The sequence below is a fragment of the Paramormyrops kingsleyae genome, chromosome 13 (assembly GCF_048594095.1).
Source record: "Paramormyrops kingsleyae isolate MSU_618 chromosome 13, PKINGS_0.4, whole genome shotgun sequence".
Taxonomy (NCBI): Eukaryota; Metazoa; Chordata; class Actinopteri; order Osteoglossiformes; family Mormyridae; genus Paramormyrops; species Paramormyrops kingsleyae.
In genome coordinates this window covers 20,440,410-20,466,217 of record NC_132809.1, presented here as the reverse complement: position 1 = coordinate 20,466,217, position 25,808 = coordinate 20,440,410, and the positions used below count along the sequence as shown (strand labels likewise).

Sequence of the window (25,808 nt, the reverse complement as noted above, 5' to 3'; positions counted from 1 at the left end):
GTGGATTGCTTTTACACTGGCACGTTTGCCCAGCAAGCTAGATCGCGTTCGGCTGAGGAAACAGACGTGCCCGTGTGTGAGGTGAAAAGGCGTGAGCATGTGATCTATGGGAGCACTACCGTTCCACCAAGCCTTTCGAGTGAAGCAGGCGTGGGATGAGGTAGCAGCGAGCGTGTCCTCGTTTTCTGGCATCACCAGATCATCTTTGCAGTGCTGAAAGTGGTATAATAATGTCAGAAGATGGGGAAAACGGAAGCTCACTACTGAATGAGAAAAGTGGGTGGGAATGGGGACTTGTGTGTGTGTGTGTGTGTGTGTGTGTGTGTGTGTGTGTTAATGTTAATTTTCGGTCTGCAGTTCGCAAAATTTAAAAGTGCGATCTTTGTTCACCTAAAATGCAAGCGACAGTTTTGAAAGTGTTTTAAAATGTTCAAACTAAAGGCAATTGGGCTGTTATTTTTCTACTGTCACAGTTTAGATTTCTTACCCAGATACAGACGATTCACCTCTTCGGCCAGCTGATCCCTCCTTGCCCTTGCTGCTGCCAGTGTACATTCCTTTGTTGGCATCAGCGCATGCGGTTCAGCAGCATGTCTTCAAAGTCCTTTAATGTGTCCTCATTTATGTCCAACAGACATCCATCACGCATGGCAATGTTATGCAACATGCCACAAAGAGTGCTGTGACTTTCTGAGGGCTGTATTGTTATGTTCCACATGACCTCTAGATATCTGAAACGCATTTTCAACAATCCAAATGTCCTTTCAATTACTGTAAGTGCTTAAATCTGATAATGGACTTGAAAGGTTTTTTAATGATACAATTTGTTCTTTACTTAATATGTATAGTTTTTCTTTTGGTGTTTCATTAAACAGTATAGTTACGTGAAAGGACCAGATGTACTCTTTTAAAAAAAAAAAAAAAAAAAAACGCATATAAATTAAAATGTTTCTAAAATTGTTTCTTTAACAATGCATCACTGACTTTTGTCATGGTTTTAGTTGGTCAAAGCACAATTTTGTTGCCTTAAAATAGCAATGCGACGACAATGCGCCTGGCCACTTCTCATTTAAAAAACACCACTCCTATGAGCAGAAAGCGGGTGCAAAATCATTCACTATTTTGACACCGTGCGTGCATGGTGTGAAAATGAGCAATGGACTGGTACGAAACTGGCAAAGCCACTTTGCATCGTGCTTTGCACAGGGGGAAAATAGAGCCCAGTGACTTAACTGTTTGATGGATCTTTTTCAGACTTCCCAGGAACCTTGTGTAAGTCAGTGGATTTCAAACTGTGGGGGGGCCAATTAAATGAGAGTGGGTCCTAAAATGATTTTCTGAATAGGACAGGGTTAGCCTTAATGAATTGCCTGAGGCCTGTAGAGAAGTGTGACGGGCCAGTCGCTGGCTCATTCGGGCCAGTGATGATGCTCCCACCAATCGCAGTTGCGATGTAGCATGTCGAAGTTACTCAACTAGCTGATGTGTGTTCATGTAGCTTTGCTCATAAATGATAGCGGATAGCCACATTTTCTCTCTACTAACAGCAAAGCCTTATTATGTTATCCAATATCTAATCCTTATGTTCAGACTGCAGAAGATGTGACCAGCTCGAGCAGTTGCCGACATTTTCTGTTGTCAAAATAAAATCAACTTAAATGGAGGGAGATTAATCGACCAAACAATAAAATAGATTAAAAATAGCCATGGCAGCCCTAATTAGGTGTGATTTGTTGTATTGCATTTGGGAACACACTATTGGAATTTGGATTTGACATTAGAGGGGATGTCCGAAACCACAAAGACAGCGAGTATGATTAGGAGCAGCTGTTTGTGCTGGACTTGGTTGGAGATTGATGAGGGGAAAACGGATCATTTCTTTTGAGAATTTTGTATTCTGTGAAAATTTATCTTTTTCCAGCCGGTTGAAATGGTTCTTCTTGGTTCTTGGTTGTTTTTACACCCAGCTCAGAATACTGAAAGACCCTACATAGTCCTGCCTGATAATGTACCCTGCCGCCTAATTACCATTAGAAAACTGCTGCTTGACTTTGATGCCCAGCATTTACATCAGTTTCCGTATTTCCTGCTTTGTCTGGTTTTAGATTTGCCACAAATTGGTTGATTTGTCTCGCCTGCCTTTTAGTGTAATTGACCCTCGCTTCTGTCTTCTTGTCTCCATCCCTATGTACCACTGTTGATGTAGGTGGGCTTGCACCAGCCTGTTTATGTGTCTTGGGGCGTAACTGGATATTTCAGTTCAGTTTGCCTTGTCCTCACTCTTTTCCAGGAGGCTGCTCGAGTCATCTTTCATCTCTTTCTCACAAAACGACATATCAGGATCCAGAGACCATCCTATCTATCCAGATCCTGCCAGGTGGGTCCATTGGGATTTATATCTTCATGATGTCTTTAACTTACAATTACTATGACAATTTCGCCGGCATCTCTTGGGCGCCATACAATGCAAGTAGCAGTCTTAAAGAAAACGTAACCCAGAAACTTAAAAATTCTTAATTTTCTGTTGTAAGGCACATAATTTACACTCTGTTTCTATACTCCATTTATTAGCTACCCCTGCTGCTTAATATAAGCAGCCTACTACCCCGAACAGTGAATCATGTGCCTTCAGCTGAATACATACAGCATGTCGACAGCGTCTGGAGGTTCACTTACTGTTCATCTGAGCATTAGAATGCCTATGACATGTCATTTAAGTGATTTTGAAAGTGACAGCTGGCTTTTAGTTTCCGCAGAATTTTGGAGTGCTGAAAGGGATTTATAATATGGTGAAACGTTAATCCATTAATACTTCTGATGTGTTTGTAGCTGGTAGGGCTGTCAATTTTGTTTGAAAATCAAGTTTGATCAAATTTCAAATGTAACGCAATTCGTTCAAATATATTCTATCTGTGCACCCCCCGCAAAAAAAAGAAAAAATGGTTTGACCTGAATTTGAATTTGTCTGCTTAGAGATTTTTAGAAATATAGGCCTATAGAAAATCACTCTCCATGAGATGTGGTTTCTGATTTATATATTGCAGGGTTTATTATATCTGCATTAAGGTAACAAAAGAAATGATGCAGAAAGCTATCATAGAAATATGAAGTGCGTAGGAATCTATAACTGCCTTGCAGGATCAATATCAAGGCTTGTTTATCCCAAGCATGGGAGTGAATGAACCTCTAATGTGTTTCTTTGTATCCAAATTTATAGAGCAGAGATTTTTTTTATGGTAGAACATAAAAAATTTACAAACGAGAGGAAGCCATTTAGATCATCATGCTTGTTTGGGGAGAACTCAACTAATAGCTCAGAGTAGTTAATGTTATCTAGCTCTGACTTAAAGGAACCCAGGGTTTAGCTTGCACTACACTAACAGGGAGACTATTCCATACTCTGACTAAACGCTGTGTAAAGAAGTGCTTCTCAAATCCATTTTAAAAAGTTCTCCCACTTTTTTCCATCTATGGCCACAAGTTCTAGTGTTTAAACTAATAAACTAGGTACACTTGCTAAAATGAGGGAGTTCCTATATGTGAAACCAGTTAGCCAGCCTGTAGGCATCATGACAGTTTTTGCCTAAATTAAATCTGGTATGCCTGACTGCTGGAGTGGAGCTTAGGAGAAGCTGAATCGGGTTCCTGCTACCATGGTTGTAATGGCTGAGGATAAAGTCATTGTCCATTGCCATGTGTTGATTGGTGTTTTTCTGATCCCTTGTATTGGCTCAGAAAAACGTCAAATGTTTTTGAGAAGAAAGTTCTTTGCATTTCAATTTGATTGATGTATTGACTTTTTTTGGCTAGATACCATTTCTCATCCACACCTCATCATAATCTTTCTGGGGTGTGTCTGTTGCTTGTTCTACGGAAACAGACAGTTTCGATTTAGTATTTTCTGTATTTTCCTATTTGCATTTTTTTTTTGCTTAATTATTAATCTTCATATCAGTTAAGAGGAATTTCAATCAGGAGTCTAAAACATTTTATGTGACAAGACACATTTTATAAAGCAAGGAATCTTTAACGCAGAACAGTAGCTGTGTGTTTGAGTGTGAGCTTTCTCTAAAAATTAACCTGTTAAACCTGATTATCACTTGCTGTGATCTACACCCCAAACTTCCGTCCTGCTACTGGTACCTTGTATCCAGTCAGATTTTTTGTTCCCATCAGGCGCATGCTTCATCACAAGTGTAACCTGCCACAGGGGGGCTTTATTCTTTCCTTTGCTGGGTTGGTTGAAGACTGACCCTTTCTGATCAGTTTATACTCTGGAGCCTTTGTGCATGAAGCTGTTAGAGGTGAATGATTCTTTATCACCATCACAGTTCGCTTGTGATGGCAATCTCTCACCAACATGCTGCCCTGTAGGCTTACAGTAGGCTTGCAAATGTCTCGATTTCCTTCACATACTTGACTCAGTTTTTGATTAGGTGAATGGAATGTCCAACCTATTTACATACACAAACTGACATTTGTTTGTATTGTGGGGTTTCTTTAAATATTTCATGATATCTTATGGTGAGGGTCGTGGTGGTGAATGTTTACAGTGGTTGTTGCTCCTCCTCTCAAAGATGGTGTGGCTTTACTTTGTCACTGCAGAAGGTTTGCAGAGATGCTGTCAGCCTTCATCCACGCTGGTTCGCTCAGCATAAGGAAGCATACGAAATTCTGGTCACAGGCCCGGCTGGCATGAGGTGACGCACCCTCTTCCCTCTTGCTGCAGGTTATCCCCAGCTGCCTACTACGCCCAGCGCATGATTCAGTACCTGTCACGACGGGACAGCATTCGTCAGCGCTCCCTGCGCTACCAGCAGAACCGCCTGCGGCCCCTACCCTCCTCCTCCTCCTCCTCGGATGGTCCTGCCAGCAACCCGTCTCCACCTATGGAAAACACGGAGGTGGACTTTGAGGAGTTTGAGTGAGTCACCGGCCTTTCTTCAGCTTCGAATCGTTGTAGTATAAACCCTAAATCATTACTTATCCCCAGTAGTCATCTGCAGCAAGATGCTTGTTGCTGATGTAAAAGGCACAACCTTCCCCTCAATTTGGAGTTTCATGCACTCTGTCACCATCAGCTAAACGATGTAATGATGCCATGTCACCTAGCCCAGTGTTTCCCAACCCACTCCACATTTTTGCTCCCTCCCAGCTCCCAGCCAATCAGGAACATCGAATACCTGGTACAGGTGTGCTGGGAGCTGAGAGGAAGCAAAAATGTGGACTGGGTTGGGAAACACTGATCAAGCCTAAGCCGCCTCCTTATAATCTGACACTGCTGTGTTTCATTGGGCAGGTGGCTGTGTATGAGCCTTATGCTGTGAACTCTATCTTCCGTTACTAAAAATGACGATGAAAAGAAACCTGTGTAAGCCTGTGAAGTTCCTGCTCATGGGTGACTGTTAATTTATTTCTTTGTGGGATCCTCCTCTCCCCAAGGCAGTAAGGCAGTAACCCAGCTGTTAGGTCACACCAGCTTGGCTTCCCGTTTATGCTGTCAGCACTGCTGTTTCTTGCCACCTTAGGTTAACGGGTTTCTCCCAAGAGCGCGTATCAGTACCTTAAGTTGCTGTACAATAAAGCTTGGATAAGTTTCACCAACTCAGATTTACAGCAGTAGTGGTTTTTTTTTCTGCCACCTAGTTGCTTTTTAAAAATCATATTGATGCCTTACGTCAGTCAGCTTTTAGTTAAAATTTGGATCATGTTAATTTAATATATTTTGGCATTGCCAATATCTTCAGAAGGTGAGAGCAGATTCTATGTCTCTTCTTTTTAATGTTTTAAGAAAAATGTATTGTTTCCTATACTATTGATGTGCCTGATTTTCAAAGACCTCTCTCTGTTCCTTGCCTTGTTCCACCTGGAGAACACCAATGGCCAACTGATTGCCCCATCATACATATGCATTGTAACATGCTCTGTGAAGACCAGCATCTTAATAGCTTTCATACAGGAAGATAATATAGCATATAGTTACCACAGTTTGCATATAGCAGTAGAAATCAAACACGCAAGATAAAGAGAAAATAAAGCTAATTGAAAGACTGCACATCTACACATAAGGGCTTGAAGAAGCCCTTAAAAGGCGTGCTGTCTGAAGCGGGCCCTGATGCTGGAGCGAGTCCTCTGATTGGGACTGTGCCGCATGGTGCTTCTTGCACAGCCTGTTAGTGTGGTTGCAGGAAGTATTCCTTTTTGACAAGTATAATTAGAGGTTCTTGCTCCTCGTTAAAAGTTATCTGAAAAACGGAGAACTTTATTTTCTTCAAGAGAGCCTTCTGAAAAGGATTCAGCCTGGTGATGAAGAGCATTCATATGCTAGAGAATGGGAAGAGTTGCACATTCGTGATGGGCAGCCTCACTATTTCCAATCGTGTGTTTCCATAATAAGCAGGATGATGGAGGAAGGGATGGCAGACAGCTTTGTGTTTTGTCCGAAGTTTGTGTGTTTCTCCCTTTATAAATACTCCGCAGCACATTAACCCCAGGGTTTGCGACTTCTGATAGAACCCAGTATCCATCATCACTAAGGATGCTGGGTATAAACTTTGGGACACTCGCACATTCATCTTCGCAGCTAATCTAAATGGCCCCTCTGCACTGTGTATTTAGTCAGTGTAAATCATTGGCCCCAAAGTGATTTCAATTCAGTTCTGATTACTTAGGGAATGATGTGATGCATCAGAAAGCCCAGCTTGTTTTGATTAACCCTTAGAACACGAGAAACGCAAAAGGTGTTGATTTTCACTCCAATAATCTCAGGCCCTCCTAACTTTGAATAGGTATAGAGCACAGACAAGAATCACATCATTGGAATCCAGAAAACTTCCATGATCAGCTCGTCCAGGTTGTGTGCTCAAGTGTTTGAGTAATCCCGTGCCTATTGAAATTTCTCAATTTTTAATGTCATCTAATATAAAAACTTTCAGATGCTTCAAATATATATATAGAGAGAGTCATAAAGGATTATGGCAAAACTGTCAGCCTTCACACATCAAATTATGACATATGTGAGTAGAACAGAATAAATTAATACATTTTTAGATTATTTTGATTACCTAAATTCAAACCTTTTTGAATTTCACAGATACGACAATGAGAAAGAAAAAGAAATCAGTGCAAATTGTAAAAACAGGCTACTTTGGCTAGTCAAAAAGGTGTATAGGGAAAAAAACACAGAAGGAAGTATTACCTAATTGGCCACTTTCACCTGGCTACTTAGTAATGCACTGAAATGGAAATTTTGACTGATACCAGCAACCAGTATTATCTGATATATTTTTGTGCAATATTACTGATACCAGCTAACCTCTGAACTACTTTCCGTGGTCCACCTTTCTGCCATTTCTACCATGTGATTTAGTCTGACAGCCTTTCACACAGCACAAGTGTCCCATCTTACCAAGGATAATGCCGCACGCAAATGCTGCCACTTGAGTTGTATACATCCACAATGGCGATTCGAACCCACAATACACTGCAGCTATAGCGAGTGTGACGTCAACTGTCAAAGACCAATCGTAGCTCAGGCTGTCAAGGAACACGGTCACCTTCTTTTGATGTATGCTTTGTGTTCCTTGATGGCATGAACTTCACACTGTGTTGTGAACATCCTGAACAAAGGCTGCCTGGATACTGGAATATCCATCTTATTCTTAATATTTACATTACTTTCATAAACTAAAGAGGAGAAACAAGCAGTTATTGACAAAATAAAACTTTAAAGTAAATTTGACGGGGCACAAATAATGTAGTAGTACACTCTTATTTTTCATTATCCAGAATCTAAGTGTTGGTTACGTACTGATCCCATGTTTGTTCATCATTGATCAGTCATGCATTTCATGCAGTTACTATTTTTGTTCATGATTTGTACTTGAGTAGTAACTGAGCTACTAAGTTACTTGTGCCCCCTCAAGTAAAGTGTTACTGAGTGTGCAGAGCGCAATAGTTAAGGGAAAATCACTGGGGGGGATTCCCTGAGATGGGCTGTCCCCTGGACCATCAAGCTGGCTATTAATGGTCTGAATTTTCAGGACAAGGTAAATTGCTTCTGTTGATCACTCCTTGTTACCTGATAAGTGCAGGCTTGTGTCTGACTTGTTTTATATGTTATGTTATGTGATGTGTTTTGATTGTTTTGGAAAAGAGCGAATGTAAGCAACCTTTAGTGTTGCTTAGCTTCAGCCTTGAGAGTCTTCTTGAGTGGGGCTTCTCCATGCTGTGGTGATGGTAATTTGTCCTTTCTCCATGTTTGACAGGGAGAATGGTGACCGGGCCAGACACCGGACACCACGCAATGCTCGAATGTCCGCCCCCTCCCTGGGCCGCTTTGTCCCTCGGTGAGGCAACCGTCTACGTCCTGCCCATGACAGTGCCTCTTCTGTGTTCTCTGTTTTTTCTGTCTAACTATACCTTTACACAACCTTGGACACCATATAACGGCCATTAGGTCTGTTCCTTGGGATTCGTTATCCTGTTAGACGTGTGTTTACTACATTGCTCTTTTTGTGATACCCCTTTTAAAAAAAAAAAACAAAAGCTGGTTGTGCCTGTGAGTTTCTCTCACTGAGGATTTATTTCCTTTGAAATCGTGCCATTTTTAACTTTGGCTGAGATGCACTGGGAGCAAAGGAAACATTCTTCCAGTTATAAAAGAACAGTTACCAAAATACCACATGGTCTGTTGAATGGACCACCAGATTGTAAGCTGATCATCAGGTTCTGAAAACTAAATCTTTCATTTAGTTGCCTGAGCTGATAACACTGCAAATAGTTACAGAGAGCCAGTATTTCAGATGGCAGATGATTGTTTTATAGATTTTACTCCATACTGCCACCAAGTTACCATTTGTCCTGTTGCAGATGTTTGTGGGTGTGATTCACTTCTTTTATTGCAGGCGGTTTTTGCTGCCGGAGTACCTGCCCTATGCTGGGATCTTCCATGAGCGTGGCCAGTCGGGCCTGGCCACTCACACGTCTGTCAACCGAGTCCTGGCAGGTTGGTGGCCTTTCCACAGCATTTCTGCGTCCTCACTTCTGTGTGCATGTTCCTTGCCCCTGATTGGCTGAGCTTATGTCGTCATGCAGTGTCTGCAGGGTTCTGTCTGCCTGCTGTTGGGGTTCTTCGCCCCATTACACATTCCTGTTAGATCCAAGGTTGGCTGGCTTGAAATTTTCCGCCGTTTCCAGGATAATTTAATGTTAATGCTAATGCTAAAGTAAACTGACCCATTGGGGGAAAGATTTATCACAAGTCCTTTGTCTTGGAACAGACACACGTAAAGCTTGCAGATCTACAGTGGAAATGTTGATGTTACACTGTGTGTTCCAGCTGGCACACAGTGGGCCAGCTAGAACAGGCCTTGTGCCACCACTCATAAGGATTGTGCTGTGTTATGGATGCCCTCTGGAATATCAGAATCTTTCACTGTTCAAGTTCTGAACCAGTTCATTGAATCCTTTGCCCTTTGCAGATTGATAGTAACATGCTCCTTTGTATGTGTTCTGTTTAGCATGGAAAGTATTTTATTATTTTTAACATTTTGTCCCTCCTTCCCTGTGACATTTGCAATTTTTGAGGCTTTTCTGCACAAGAAAATGTTCAGAGATGTGGCTGTTTGGTAAGATGTGACACTTTGACGGCAAATGAGGCCATGATTGTTCTTCTGCAGTTGATGTTTGACTGACTTGTGTGTTGCCTTTGTTTTCATGTGTAATACAGATTCTGTTCAGTTTCACATAAAATTTTAACTGTGAACAGTAATAGGAGGAAATTGCAATTTTGCAGTTTAAAGGTACAGTTTTCCCCAGCAGAGGGCACCAGATAAATACTTATTCAGAATTTTTTATACAAGACAAGATTACATTTTATTTCCCAGAGTCCTGAATTGTGCTTAAGGGACAGGTACAGGGGGGAGGGCTTTAATGTTCTGTTATCTGCAGCTAGATCCTGTAGGGTCTAGTTAACTTAGTGTGCTGCTGTTTAATGGGGAAGGGGTTTGTGAAGGGCTCAACCTGTGAAGGTATACCGTCAATGTGGGAATCAGGAAAGGGAGGCGTAATTCCCTGTCACAGCACGCACTGCGGCAGCACAGGGACGGGATACATACTGCAGTACCTTTGACTAGAGTGACCTGTGCCTTATTTGCTGAGAAGTGTCCATTGGGCAGCCAAATCATTTGTAATTAGAGTTGCCCGAAATTGCATCACGATATGTGAAATGTCCCCAAGTACTACTACGATATTTATAAAACAAATAAGGGATGAAATTACCCAAAATAAACTATAAGCCTGTAACTTATCTACCAATAGGTTATATCAAAACAGTTGGTGGTGTTGCAGCGTGCTGTATCAATAATCACAAAGCAGTACTGACAAATACAATGTAAGTATTGTAACTGTGCACATTACAATGATGATGCTGAAATGATATATCATGCAGCCCAATTCGTATTTCATTCCTTGTTCATTTTGGTCATTTTTCATCCAACGTAATTTGATCTTTAGAAAACTGCAGATTGTGCTGTAATCTTCAGTATAACATGCAGTCAGTTTATTGGACAGCTTGGTCCTGGCTAATTATGATGGAGGACAGACCCACATGCCATGTGGGCCGTGCTGGTAAGAAAAGCATCCAGCTTAGCAGATATGGTGCCACTCTGGAGTGCAACAGCTGATAAGATGTAAAGGTAGATGTAAAGGTAGATGTAAAGGTAGATGTAATGCATTTGCATCTAGGCAAAAGCCTTGGTTTGATTGGTGTACTGAAGCCATGTTTTCTAATGGTTGTTCACGTTCAGAAAATGGCGCCTCAGGCTCTTTCTCTGGATGTATCCTGACATTCCTGATAGAAACTGAGTAGGGTTCAGCATCCCTCTGCTGTTGCTTAGAGGAGAGCTTAGAGAACCAGACTGTATAATCACACTGTATGCTTTCTCATATTTTTACTGGACTAAAGAGCTTTTATTTATATGTGTGATTCAGTGAGGTCAGACAAATTCAGCATGGGCTCCAGGATAGATCCAAATGGCTTTTTTCTAATGGTATTTTGTCCACATAGATAGCATACCAGTGTGGAATCATTTCCATGGCAACGGGCTATGTTGGCTGTACAAAAACAATAAGATCATTGGCGTCACCATTTATTCATAGTTTTAATGTGCTTTGGTTTTAAAGAATGAGTTTATAATTAGGTGACATGTTACTTATGAGGTCAGTGATGTCTTTGCAGAGACAGGCAAGGATGAAACATTTACCTTGATGGCCATTTACTGAGAGTGAAGGCCCTGTTCCTCCATGCATGTCGGAAGAGGCAGACTGTCGTTTATGTCAGGGCGATGCTGGATAGGCTTCCTGTGCACTACTCTAACCTCAGGAGGAGGCTCACCATAGCAGTTATGTATGAATTTCATTTGAGTTCCTTCTGTGTGTGAAGGGGTAATAAAAGTGATTCTTAGTCTAACCTCCAGTGATTGGAGGGGAGAGCAGAATATAAGAAGTGGGGAAGTAGCGTCTCCATTCTGTATGCTGCTGGAGTGGGTGGCATGGAGACTGGGTCATCTGTAATGTTTTGGTGGTGTGCTTTCTCATGTCATCTCAGCCCCACCCAATCCTGTAAATGCAGGACCTGCAGAGAAGACGGACCAGATAGCTCCCAATAAATTCCTTCATTTGTTCCAAAATGGCTTCCTGCACACCACACTGGTCAGGCTGGATTAGCAAAAGGCTTTGATGGCTTGTTCTGCACCACTGGTGATTATATTCCCTGGACTTCATGGAATACATATGGTTTTGGGACTGGATCTCCACTGCAGACACTCTGCTTGTTAAGGCAATGACATGGAGATGGGTGCCTGTCCATTAATGAACCTGTAAGTCAAAGACTTGAAGTGAGTGTTGATAAGTAGCCAGTGATGACAGTAAAGGAGAGTGACATCAAAACACTTGGGTCGACTGAATATCAGACATGCTGCCATGTTTTTAATCATCTGCTGTGGTATCAAAAGTATTAGTTTGCTGCCTGCCTTTATAATCATATCTCTATAAGAAATAACTTTCAAACGCAAAGCCTTCTCTGCTGGTTTCCATCAGAGCCCAACAGAGTGGTGTGTCCTGGGCTCTTTGAGGGCTTTGTTTTCTGCAGTGGGCTTTGGGTTCTGTCGTTTCATAAGAATAATGGACATTTAAAGTCCCACTGGCTGTATGTCATAAATAACTTGTGCATCCTGTGATCCGATTACAACTGGAAAGTGCTAATTACAGGTGTAAATGCACCCAAAATGCATTGAGGATGCATTGAGATCGAATTGCAAATTTGGGAAAAATAATGTAAGAAGTGATTTATTAAAGATGTTTTTGAATTTGCTGCGCACTTTGATGAAGCTTGCTTATTTATCTCAGAGTTGCTCCACACTTTATTAATAGTAGTAAACTTTGCTAGTAAAAATCACATGAAAGTAAAATTAAAGTCTGTAGGTAACATTGTGCGTTCAGTTGCCTAGAAAATGGAAATGTCAATAGAAACTAGAGATATTTGAACAAGTCTGTTTGTTAGTTATCGGCTAGCTATTTGCGGGATCGATCGCAATCATAATGGGACCCTTACCTTTTGTTTATATTTTACCAGGGCTCTCAAATTTCATCAAAAGTCTGGAGTAAGATTACATCTGTTAGGAACGCAGTGTGTGTCTCAGTCAGTGTTTGACACTTCAGAGCCCTTCCTACTTCATTTATCAGATTTTTCTCTGCCACTTGCACCTCATCTGCACTCTGTATGTGTGCGCATCTATGTAATAATGTTCTTGCAAGCGGGATGACATGCAACATGAAATTCTGTCACTATTTATTATATCAATAATCGATCTGGCAATTCATCGTGTAATCGTTTATAATATAATATTGCATAATATAATATAGTAGATACATTGCAAATGTTCAGTCCATGGGGTGAACATTTAAACTCCCCACACACAAAGTGTGCAGTGACAGCATGTCCAGCCCTAACGGGCTTGCATGATGTGCAATTTGATGCACACGCAGTTGTCACATTGTAAGGACCACAACCGTCTGCTGGGTTCACACAATCAGAACGTCGCGCTAAATTTTTTGGTCAGTTATAGGAAACAAAATTTATCAAACTGTGCATTTCTAACGATGATTCAGAATTATTTAGTATATGTCTAAAAAAAATCTGTCTAAAGTTTACTCTGTGCATCATAATCATTCTTGTCCTGCTCTTTAATTCACTCGTTGGCTGTGTGGTGCATTCAGGAGAACTTAAAAATGAGGAGGCAAGAGGCCAAAAAGAACTGGTCACAAAAAAGACGGCTCATCTTCCACTGTATGGAAGTATTTTTTATAGAAACAATTTTGAGCAAAAGCAGTTAATTGTCTGCACTTAGAGTAATCGATAAGGAAAATTTTAATCGATGCTTTTTTTGTAACTGAGTAATTGTAACAGCTCTAATATAATTTTATATTTTCCTACCTAGGGGCTTGAACTCCTGGTCAGAAATTCAGTCCCACTCCAGTGAAACAATGAACCTCTTTACAGACCTTCGTTCGTTATGCTTAAAAGGCAAAATATTATCATATATATAGCAACCAACATAATGCATTACAGGCTGAACCCTTTGCCCTTGAATAGAAAAGTATTAGCCTCCCCTAGATAAGTCTTAGTACCAAAGACCTTTTTAACACAATACATTTGTCCTGTGTTGACACGGTATAAAAATACATACACGTGAGAAGTTGAACTTTATTGTAATATGTAGTTTGAATTATTTAAGTCATCACATTTGACTTGCTAATGAAAATCACAATGTTATTACGAAATACAATTTCAAGATACAAAGAAGACAGACATGAAATATACCTTATATGCAATTATTAAAAAAATAAAAGGACACTTTATTTAAATATTCATTTATTAATTTATAGATATTTTTATTACCAGACAAAGTGCGGCTCATTAATAATAATAATTCATACTTTATTATATGAAAATGTCTTTACGCCTCCCTCAACTTGCTCTTTGTAGAGTAAGCTGTCCGCGAAGGGCAGCCACCTGTAGCGGCGCCCAGGGAGCTGGGGGTTAAGGGCCTTGGGGCGCCCAGGGAGCTGGGGGTTAAGGGCCTTGGGGTGCCCAGGGAGCTGGGGGTTAAGGGCCTTGGGGTGCCCAGGGAGCTGGGGGTTAAGGGTCTTGGGGCGCCCAGGGAGCTGGGGGTTAAGGGCCTTGGGGCGACCAGGGAGCTGGGGGTTAAGGGCCTTGGGGTGCCCAGGGAGCTGGGGGTTAAGGGCCTTGGGGCGACCAGGGAGCTGGGGGTTAAGGGCCTTGGGGCGACCAGGGAGCTGGGGGTTAAGGGCCTTGGGGCGCCCAGGGAGCTGGGGGTTAAGGGCCTTGGGGTGCCCAGGGAGCTGGGGGTTAAGGGCCTTGGGGCGACCAGGGAGCTGGGGGTTAAGGGCCTTGGGGCGACCAGGGAGCTGGGGGTTAAGGGCCTTGGGGCGCCCAGGGAGCTGGGGGTTAAGGGCCTTGGGGCGCCCAGGGAGCTGGGGGTTAAGGGCCTTGGGGCGCCCAGGGAGCTGGGGGTTAAGGGCCTTGGGGCGCCCAGGGAGCTGGGGGTTAAGGGCCTTGGGGCGCCCAGGGAGCTGGGGGTTAAGGGCCTTGGGGCGCCCAGGGAGCTGGGGGTTAAGGGCCTTGCTCAAGGACCCGCAGGTGTGCTGAGGCTGGGTTTGAACTGGCGACCTTGTGGTTACAGGCACACAGGCTTAGCCCACTGAGACACACTCTAGACTCCTTATGATAAGTAATAACATAGATCCACGTTTTCCCTCGCCTGCACGCAGGTCACTGGGCCCCCCCCACCTGGAGCCAGGTCTGGGGGTGGGGCTCGATGGTGAGCGCCTGGTGGCCAGGCCTGCACCCATGGGGCCTGGTTGGGAACAGCCTGAAGAAGGCATGTGGGTCCCCCCTCCAATGGACTCACCACCTGTAGGAGGGGCCAAAGGGGTCGGGTGCAGTGTGAGTTGGGCAGTGGCCGAAGGCGGGGACCTTGGCGGTCCGATCCTTGGCTGCAGAAGCCTGCTCTAGGGACAGGGAATGTCACCTCTCTGGTGGGGAAGGAGCCTTAGCTGGTGTGCGAGGTTGTGAGATTTCGACTAGATATAGTCGGGCTCACCTCGACGCATGGCTTGGGCTCTGGAACCAGTCTCCTTGAGGGGGGTTGGACCCTCTTCCACACTGGAGTTGCTCACGGAGAGAGGCGCCAAGCAGGGGTAGGCATTTTTATTGCCCCCTGGCTGAGCGCCTGTACGTTGGGGTTTATCGCAGTGGATGAGAGGGTAGCATCCCTTTGCCCATGGTGAAGGAGCAACTGAGCCAAAAGGCAACGCTCTCGATTTACCAGTCGATCTACGTTCCTTCCCTCACCTATGGTCATGAGCTGTGGGTAGTGACCAAAAGAACGAGATCGCAAACACAAGCGGCCGAAATGGGTGGATGGGCTCTCCGTTAGGGTGAGAAGCCTGGTCATTCGGGAGGGAGAGGAGAGGACCCAGATGAGGTGGCTCGGGCATCTGGTCAGGATGCCTCCCTGGTGAGGTGTTCCGGGCATGTCCCACTGGGAGGAGGCCCCGGGGAAGCCCCAGGACACGCTGGAGGGACTATGTCTCCTGGCTGGCCTGGGAACACCTTGGGATTCCCCCAGAGGAGCTGGACGAATTGGCCGGGGAGAGGGAAGTCTGGGGTTCCCTGCTTAGACTGCTGCCCCCGTGACCCGACCCGGAAAAGTGGTAGATGATGGATGGATGGATGGAAATATTTTTATTTATTTAATTTAGAGTATTCTGTCATTTCATACAAACGTTATAGGCAGTTTGGTTACCCTGAAATGTACATATTGCTTTTCATTTGTTGTTCTCCTGCATATGGAAGTGATTTACGTGCTTATTTAAATAAAGTGTGGGAAAGTGAGATCTGATTACTAGTGATCAATCAAAATACATGCAGAGACCCATGATAATGCCAGGTGTGAATGGCCGTATTTAGCGCTGTCTACTTGTGATCGAATCACCCAGGGCGCATGTTAATACCAGGTGTAAACAGGGCCAGTGAAGTTAAATGAATGTTTAATATCTCTCTTCAAGTGTGTTATGAACATAGCCGATTTTGGATATTTGTTTTTGCTGAATTTAAAATTCACTTGACTTTGCTTGAGGTTCTATATTTCATGCTTCAATTTTGTTCTTCCAACCAAATTAATGGACAAAAACAAGGAGCTATGTTCCCCTCTGTAAGACAGTCCGCCCATCCCTCTGTTCCTCTGTGGCTGTGTTGTCAGGAAATCTTTCAGGATCCTTCATTTAGATTCCCGGCACTTGGCAGGAGTGAGCGACGCTTGCAGCAGCCTGCTCATTATGAACAGACTCTCGTTATAATGAAATGGGCATATTTTAACAAGGCCGGTAAATGCTGCCATTTGCGGGGGTGAAGGCAGTGGACAGGGGCTGCCATGATGCCTATGGGGTTGCTGTCAATGTCTTTCTGTATGTTTTTGAATGAAACTTTAAATGCTAACTGAACAACCAGTCATGCTAAAGTGGAGTTAAAATTTGTTCACAAAAGGCCCCAGAAACAATACAGTGCAATGTCTTAAAATGCCCAGGGACACAATTGGCTTCCGGTTTTATACCTAGTTTGACAGATGATAAATGTTCATGAAAATCCATAGAGTAGTAATGCTTCAGGTCCTTCGTTGCATTTAGGGAAAGTTAATCTGCCTCAATGAGGTCACAGAAGAGCTCCATTGGTAATATCTAATTAGTCTATAGTTGGTAGTATTACAGGCTGTGTTCTTACGAGCTAAATTATGTGAGAAAGGCCAAAGCGTGTCTGAGTAATTTGTGTTCCTGACACGTGTGGGTGGCAGCTTTTCCAAACAGTCATTTCTTCTAGGCTCAGGAATTCAAAGCACTCATTGGACTTTTTAGAGCATGAAATCAAAATAAATCCCTCGTTAGCTTGGGCTGAGTGACCCTTTTGGACACAGGTCTTCTCTCATCTCTGTGCTTGCAAGCATGTTTCTAAATGATGGAAGTGAATCTGGGCTAGAGACAGATTATTAAATGGACAAATTATATAGCTCTGAATCATCTACATCCTTTCGAACTACGGTAGTCCCAACGAACTAACGTGGTTCAAATTACTGTGGTACGACGGTTTTGGGAAACAGTCATACTTCAGATGTTGGTAAGTTTGAACTACCGTAGTACGTTGCATCGTTAATACTAACTTCCGTCGTTCGGGAAACGCACCCCTGCTGAGTTTCAGAAAGTGCTATGTGTGCTACCCGATCCATACTTCATGTCATATTTTATGATGGTGCCCAGTTTATATCACTTCGTTTTATCACGTTTTCACGCTCCAACCTGATCCCATTAATATTTCAGGTTCATTTTACGGATTGCTTGTGAGTGATCGCCACCAGCCCAGAAAGGGATTCAGCCAAATATTCCAATTTTGGATTCTTTGTGTTTGATGTCTGTTTAATACAAGTTCTGTATTGCACCTGCACTTGTGTCTGAGTGCACATTTATGGGTCTTGTTAGTGACCCCAGGCACTTGTTGCTGGATAGCAGCAATTTGAACTGAAATATAAACTAACATTTCAGATATAGGATATTTGGGTAATTGATCCAAAAACTGGAAATAGAAGATCAGAGTCAATCAGAACACTTGAAATGACAAGGAAAGAAAACTGATTTTTTTCAGTCAGCTGAATCATTAACACCAGTTCTTGCTGAACAATTAAGCAACCACTGTAGTTTACTGTCAATGTAGACTGTATATTTTGCTGTAAAATGACAGGATGAACAGATCGGGCCATGCCTGAAAATGCAATGTATTGACATAAATAACATACAGAATATCCAGAAGTAGAGGTACAAAATGGCAATAATATAAAGTGCAAGTGTTAAAAATAAAAGTGACGACAAGTTAATGAACTTCCAGTTCTAGGGGTTGGGGTTCATTGTGTCTCAGTCTAAGGGAGGGGGAGGAGTGGTTATGTATTTGACTGCCTGTGGAAAGAAGCTGTTTTTCAATTTAATTTTGGATTTGATTGTTCTGTACCTTTTTTTCGAGTGAGGGTAGTGTAGTACTGATGGCATGCTCTGCCACTCTCACCACCTGTCACACGTCCTTCCTGTTCTCCTTCAGCTGGAGAACCAGACTATGCAGCAGAAGGTCACGAGGCTCTCTTGTTGACCAGTAGCAGTTTGTCTGCAGCCGATGAGGGACGTGAGCGTGCCTTATTTTCCTTATGAAGTAAAACCTCTGGTCCCTACAGCGTCAGAAATAACATGTTAAGACCACATGTCCGCATTGTAATGTATACCTGGACCACACATATACACATTTAAATATATACGCACACTTGAAAGTAAAGCTTTTAGGCCAAGTGCCGGGTCAGGTGCCCTTGAAGCACTATGTATGTAATTAGATTCACCAGATCTGTGCCTATTCTATCATATGCCACCATTAACTGGACTGGACCAGACTATGGCTAAGTGACACAAATTCTCCAACCATAAATTTTAGTTACCAATAATACTTTTTTGCTGACTGGTTACCAGACTGCTATGGATAAAAGTTGCCGAACAATAGCAAGAAAAAGTCAATATAACATTTATATTTCATATTGTAGAATATTCAGAAAATAATCTTGCATCAGTTTTCGAATCACTGACCTGTACAGTCTTCCCGGGAAGTTTTGTGCACAAGATGGTGGCTGCAGACTCCATTTTTGCTCCCGGGTGCTTGATTCTGATTTCCAGTTTTGGATTGTTTTGGGGTCTATCATGGGTAAGATTTTCAGGTATAGATTTTCATCCATATAATGTTTTTGTGAAGTGGTCACAAGATAAAGTAATAATAACATAGTTATGCTGTTCACAAGAGTAGGTGTCTAATCATCTCATCCTTTTCTCTCCTGTCACTAAGCACTACTGCTTGAATTATGGTGCGATTTGTTAACTTTTGAGTCCGATAACCCGAAAATTGAAGCAGTGCCACATAGTGATGGCAAAAAGAGGGCACTTTTGACACTTGACCCCACTAAGACGTGCCCGATAAAAGTTTTTTCTTTGTCCTAAAATTTTTAAGGCTACTGCAGTTCCGTTTCAGGTGAATGTGGGTGAGCAGAGGGCCTCCACCCGCTGACAGCTGCTGCTGTCACTGCTCTGTCGCAGCCAGCTGAACAGGCTGCAGGGACCTTCACCGTCTGCTCTCCCCAGGCTCTTGCTTTGATGCTTTCGCATCTCGCTTGGAGGGGAATGCTCTCTTCCTGTGACTGGCAGCAGAGTGGTGCTCCAAGCTGTGCCCCCCTTCCTTCCTGTTGCCCCTTTCAGGCTTTACGTAACTGAGCTGCGAAATTGAAACGGGACGTCGTTAGTGCTCTGTTTGCAAGGTTGAAATCCCATCTAAAAAACTGAATAGAGTGAATAGTAATTCAGCCAAAGCTTCATCAAGGAGTTTGAGAGAAGTGCAGATTGGCATCACTAAACATTTTAATGGAGCCGCTTTATGGGTCAGCCCGGCGTGTAATTGAAATTTGGCGGGAGGATATTCATTATAACTGTCACGTGTATTAAGCATCCTGTGTGTGCATGCAGGGGCAACTCACTGTGCCCCCGTTATCCGGTCCATGCTAGTTGGGCGCTGTTGTCCCCATCCTATGAGCAGGGCCTGTTTCTCACTGGCCAGAAACACTTCATTTGTTGTCGAAGTTCAGATGCTCTGCTAATCCCTCAGCGGGTCTCTCTACTCGGCCAAAGCTGCCGCTTCCTTTTTACTCACCTGCGGGCCACTCGCAGGAGCTCGTCAAGTGACTTGGCTGTTTCGGGTGCGGTGGCAGGGGGTGTGAGGGGCAGGGGAAACATTGGCGCGAGAGACGCCAAGCGCATGTGGGAGAGGCATTGCTTTCATTTAATGTACAGCGTCTGACAGCTTGTTTCCTCTTAGCTGTGATTTCACCCTCGGCATCCGGCTGTGCAGGAATGGGTTGTTGGGGGTGGGGGAGGGGGGTTGCGCTTTTATGATCCCAATGGCTGTTCTATGATGCCCCATTCTGCTTGCAGATCTCCAGGTACCTATTTGTTCTGCATGCGTGCAGCAGTGAGATGCGGCTGTCAGTGGCAGCTGGAGCAGTCCTGCTTGGACAGACTCTGATGCCTGTGGGACTGTGGTGGCTCAGAGAGGAAGGAGCCCTGATTTCCATCTAGGCAAAGAATCCTTAACCACACCCCCCCCCCCATTCTTTGTTCAGGCACTTGTGCTCTTAATGTGTTTTTTAAAAAGCTTACCTCTTGAAACAGGACAGGATTTGCCCAGCCTTCTGAGCTGTACTGACTGGAAAAGGCTCTAGTCTAAGCTAATCCTGGTTTTAAAGGTTTCTATCACTGTCACCCTATTATGCCAACACTTGCATATTAAATGTCATATGCGTCACCTTTTGCACTGAATAAAAGCTTTACAGAGACTGTTCACCCACAGAATGAAAAAAGTTATATCTCCTACCAAACTCCACACACCAGCCGTATCACTCCACAGAAGATATTGAGCACAAGCAGCCCAGTGATATCTTCTGTGCAGTGATACTATTAGTAAAAAAAAAATGGTTCCTACATTAAACTGCTCACTGTAGTGGATTTTTTTGAGAAAACAGGTCATAATTTCTAGTAAGAGATTTACAAAACTGGCAAACTTTTAAAATTCCTCAGCTTCCCTCAAGTATAAAAGCTTTGAATTTGTGATTAGGGTGTGTGTAGATAGGCAGGCACCATCAGGAACATCGTTCCTAGGTCAGTTTAGCATGAGGCACATACCTGAATCCCTTTCCCAAGGCATATATAAGCTCTGATTGCTTGTTTTGGGTTTCAGCTGTGTGCCGTTTCCAGGTGAGTGGTCATGTCCGTCTCCGTCATGCTGCCTGGCGGTGCATGGCTGGCCTTTACTCCGCGGCCACGGTGGGGGGGCGGGTGCGTACGTGCGCCCCTGCCTCTTTATTTATTTAGCTTTATTACCTTCCAGCCGCTCATCGGGTTCCTGGTCCGCCTTGCCTGCTTTACAATGTGTTGTTCTCAGGTGGTCCTGCTGTGGTGTCTGTTGCGTTCACATGATACTGCTTTGTGGTTTTGTAACACACAGGTTTTGTTTGGACCCCTTCAGCGTCTTTCTGTCATTTTTACTTTACCTTAAATCTGCATAGACTGCCGGTGACTATATAGACGGAATCACTACACAAGAATAGGTGTCTCAGGCTTCCTTTGGCATGTTTGTCATTGTGATGGTTTCATTCATCCGCTGGTTGTCGTCCTCCTCCTCTTTCTCCTACAGTTTTCCCCAGGCATGATGGTCTTTTCCAAGCTGCTGCTTCTCCTCATGTCAGTGTAGCTTCCTAAAACAATATGGCTTTGGTCTGGCCTCCTGTGCTCCTGTTGAGAGTTCAGGATTAGGTATTCGCTCATTTGATTTCCTTGCTGTCCATCATATTAAACTCCTCCTGTCCTGCTTTTTCGTTATCTAGGTTTCACGTGCATGAGGAATCGCTGAGCTCTGAACACTTCTGAGCCATCTTAGCATGCTATTAGCATATAATGCATTTATAATATTCACATTTGAGTGCTGAGGAGGGCAGTAAGGTGAATGTTGAGGAGTAGGAGGCGTGTAGCCTGATTCTGAGCTTTGGGAGAGGATCCTGATAGGTGCTAGAAGTGAGCCTGAGTAAGAGAACTGCCTCCAGCCTACATACTGACCTTAGACATGGATATAGGCTTTGCTTGTAACGGTGTGGTACAGCTTTCACTCCACCCTGGCATGTAACGTTTTCAAGGGGACACCAGTATCCACAGCCTTCCAGCCCTAATTTTCTTGAGCACTAAGAGCATCATTTCCATTTAAACCACAGCATCTTCCTCATTGCTTTGTCAATGCACCTACGGTAGAGCCTCTGTTTTTCTAAACCTCACTTTGCCCTCATTTAATTCAGTTCCATTGTGTTCCCCAGATTACACTAACTTTAGATTGTAATTTGTGTGCACAACCTTTTGATTATTAAATTTGCCGGAGTTTCATTGCGTTCCCTCTGGAACCGTGTCGTGACTCCGCCTCTCTGGGGCCGCTGTCTTCCAGGTGCTGTGATTGGAGACGGCCAGTCTGCCGTCGCTAGCAACATCGCCAATACCACCTACCGCCTGCAGTGGTGGGACTTCACGCACTTCGACCTGCCGGAGATCAGCAACGGTAAGGAGCACCGATGTGGTGCCTCATTGGCCGGTTTGGCTTCTGGTCGTATCAACAGCAGCACCTAGTAATGGCTAGCATTAGATATTTCCCTGCTCGTATGGATTGGATGTCTGCTACGTCTTTCTAGAATTATGCCCTTAATATTGTATAGTGGCAATTCTGAGATGTTTTTTGTGTGACTGGGGGGTGGGGGAGAGTGATGCTAGTTGTTGTCGAGGGGGGGGGGGGGGTAGGAGCTAGGGGACTCGACAGCAGTCTAGACAGAGGACTGCAAAACCAGACTGTCCAGAGGAAATCTGGATGAGTGGTCACTCTAATCACACGCCTGTCTAGGTGGCTGTTTATCAAATGGGGTTAGGTGGTCTGAGGGGCCTTATTACCTACAATGTGTACAGATGATCCTGGATGCAGGATCTGCAGCTCATAAGACAACAGGAACCTTATTGTGTAGGATCCTTTGGGAATATGTTAGGTTAGGGTTTAATTGGAGGGATTCTGGCAGTATCTGCTGCTATTAATGTCACATAACTATTACAGGCTAAAAGGTATTCAAAGGCTGCTAGAAAGGCAGCAGCCACTAAGCACAGCCCCTTGTGTCCATTGCTACATATTAAAACATAAGCCTTGTAGTGCTGTATGCATTTTGTCACTTTCTAATGAAAACTTCTTGACATTTGTGACTTTTTACTATAAATGGAATACACCCATTGTCCTCTATCTACTGACAATATTTGGCATCTAACTGAACAATGAAAAGATGTTGTATGTATTCATCTGTTTGAGTCTCTCCATTGGATGTCAGAAGTGTCCATCAAAACCATGTATCTCCCACCCCTTGTTTGGCTAAAATGTGAATCTCAGTTTTTTTCAGTTAAATTTGGGATTATGATTTTCTCTCAAGATTCTTGAGCAGTATATTTCTCACTATTATAATACTGTGAGGATGAATCCTGATCGCTGTCACCTGGTCACATTCACCGTAGTACTGACAGCTGTCCTCTCACAGCCCATTCTTCTGCCCTGCTTGTCTGTTTGACTGTTTGATTTCCCTCTTGTGTGGTTAGGTGTGAGTGTGTGTGTGCACGGTGAGTGTGTGTGAGTGTGAGTGTGTCCTAATATCCCTGCATCTGCACGAGTACCTGCCTCTCCCTTCACTCCCCAGGATAGACTCCTTGGCTTTTTGACTGCAGCATCCATTCTTAGATTCTCTTTTAGTGTCTTGGCTACCTGTTTGCTCTGCATCTGGATCCTCTTTTCCCAATCTGTCCCTTGACACATGGAATCTTGATTTTCTTTGATTGTACCTTGATCAGGTTGGCTATCAGTCTAATGAACCTTGTACTTTTTAATTTTTAATACTATTGGTAGCTGTGGTCACAGGTACATGAAACTGCTTGGAGATGGCCTTATAGCCTTTACTTTTAACACAGTTATCTATAATCTTCTTTCTGAGCTCCTCAGACAGCTCTCTCCTTTGCTTTCTCTGGTGGATGTTCAGTGTGATGCACACAATGATACCAAACAACACAGTAGCATGTTCTTTCTCTTTAAATAGACTGAATGACTGATGAAAAGCTTGAAGGCACCTGTGACTAATTAAGGTTAAACACTTAGTTTGAAACATGACTATAATGAAAGGATAAATAGTCTCTTTACAGATACTAACAAATCTGTCCATACTATTTTAGCATATCTTTGTAAAATAAACAACAAATCATTTCTTTTCACAATTTTATTGGTTTACTCTATCACATACTAAAGGCATTAGACAATTGCTTTTAATCGATTCAGAAATGAAGCATTGTTTTAATGAGCTGTAAGAGTACCAACAAATTTGTCCAAGTCTGTATATCGAAAGTAAGAAAAAGCCTGATCTTAATCAAGCTGTCTAGGGATGTAGGAATTGCATGTGCATAACATGGGATATTGATATTAATATAGCTTGTCATCCGGCCCTATAATTTAATACAGCCATTTTTAAAAATTCAGTACAAAATACCCTGCCTCGCATTGTGATGTCACTCAGCACCGGTACCAGATTTTACATCGGTGGAATACCAACACCTTGAAGTACCAAAAGCACAATACCTGGTGTGATTTCACACTCCTGAAACACTGGATTTTTGGTGACAACTATCAGGATTCATCCTCACAGTATTTTTTAATGCACAGCGAAGATTTGATATTACAATATATAGAATGTTATATCTATTAGAACAAGTCCTTTGCAAATACAGAGAAGAGCTGGAGGAAATCTAAAAGTAAATCAGCCCCTCATGGTGTACTGGAGTTAATCTAAGGGATTGGGGGAGGATCCCTCTCTGAGCCAGTTATCGGGGGGGTCTTATGGATACTGCTTTATGTCCTCCTGTAGATGTATTAATATGGGGCTGTTATTGTAGCAAAATTATTTGCAAATGTGTATGGAAAGCTGTGTGACTCTCAAACCTTGTGTGCGTAATCAGATTTCTAAATGTGTAAAAGAGTTTGTAAATATAACCATCAGGGTATAAACCATGAGACAGAATACCTGTCAACACGAATCGGTTCAATGATATATCTGAATTAGATGAATTGTATGCTGAATGATATGTCTGATTTGGAACAAATTAAGTTAAAATGAGCAAAGTAGTCAGGTCCAGGCTATTGAATGCACATCCTTACCAACACGCTTTAATTTGTGTTCAGACATATAATTCAGCATATCAGACAAAACAATAAATCTCTAAATTGAAATTTTCGCAAATTTTCAGTTTCAGTGATTGATTAAAAGTATTATCATACGTTAACCAATATAATTCATTGAAGATTTAACCATTTACCCTTGAATAGGAAGTATTAGCATAGGTATATCTTAGTACTGATAGACGTCTTTAACATTTATACCGTGTTGATTTGGAATAAAAATGCTTGCTTTTTAAGCGTAATATTTTTATGCTGAAAATCCGTGTTGAGAGGTATTCTGTCTCATGGTTTATACCCTCAAGACATTCCAGACGTAACTCCTCAAAAGCTGGAGTGGGGCAGCGCTAAAACCTAAGCCCTCAAAACCACAACACACAGACAAATCTTCACACGCATTTACAGATCTGCCATGGCTGAAGTGTAGCAAAAATCATGTGGTAAAAAGACATCCAGTTGCAAGGTCCGCCTGACTTGCAACTGATGGCTTGTCAGTATATAGAGCTCTTGGAGCAAAATACTTAGACTTTTTACCCATTAATACCTGTGTATGCATTTACAGATTTGTCCACACATATATAAATCTCTTTACGCACATGGATTCTGAATACATATGTACACATTTATACACATTTAAAAATTCTTTTACACATTTACAAATCTGATTGCACTAACACAGATGGGGATACAGTCACACAACTGTCCATACACATTTGCAAATAATTTTGCTATAATAATAGCCCCATATATTAATCGATCTTTGTATGATGCTTTAATTTTAAGTCACATATGACATCTGTTCACATTCCCATGTCCA

The 25,808-nt window shown here is 42.9% G+C and overlaps 1 protein-coding gene across 2 annotated transcripts in view; it reads left to right on the top strand.

Annotated features, from left to right (window-relative positions):
• Window positions 1-25,808, top strand: part of ambra1a (autophagy/beclin-1 regulator 1a) — a 55,841-nt gene that overhangs the window by 11,207 nt on the left and 18,826 nt on the right. For both annotated transcript variants that reach the window (XM_023817141.2, XM_023817139.2), the window contains exons 8-12: window positions 2,291-2,377; window positions 4,730-4,924; window positions 8,268-8,348; window positions 8,907-9,007; window positions 22,196-22,306. In XM_023817141.2, the coding sequence (XP_023672909.2) occupies window positions 2,291-2,377; window positions 4,730-4,924; window positions 8,268-8,348; window positions 8,907-9,007; window positions 22,196-22,306 (575 nt within the window). The remainder of the gene's footprint in view (window positions 1-2,290; window positions 2,378-4,729; window positions 4,925-8,267; window positions 8,349-8,906; window positions 9,008-22,195; window positions 22,307-25,808) is intronic.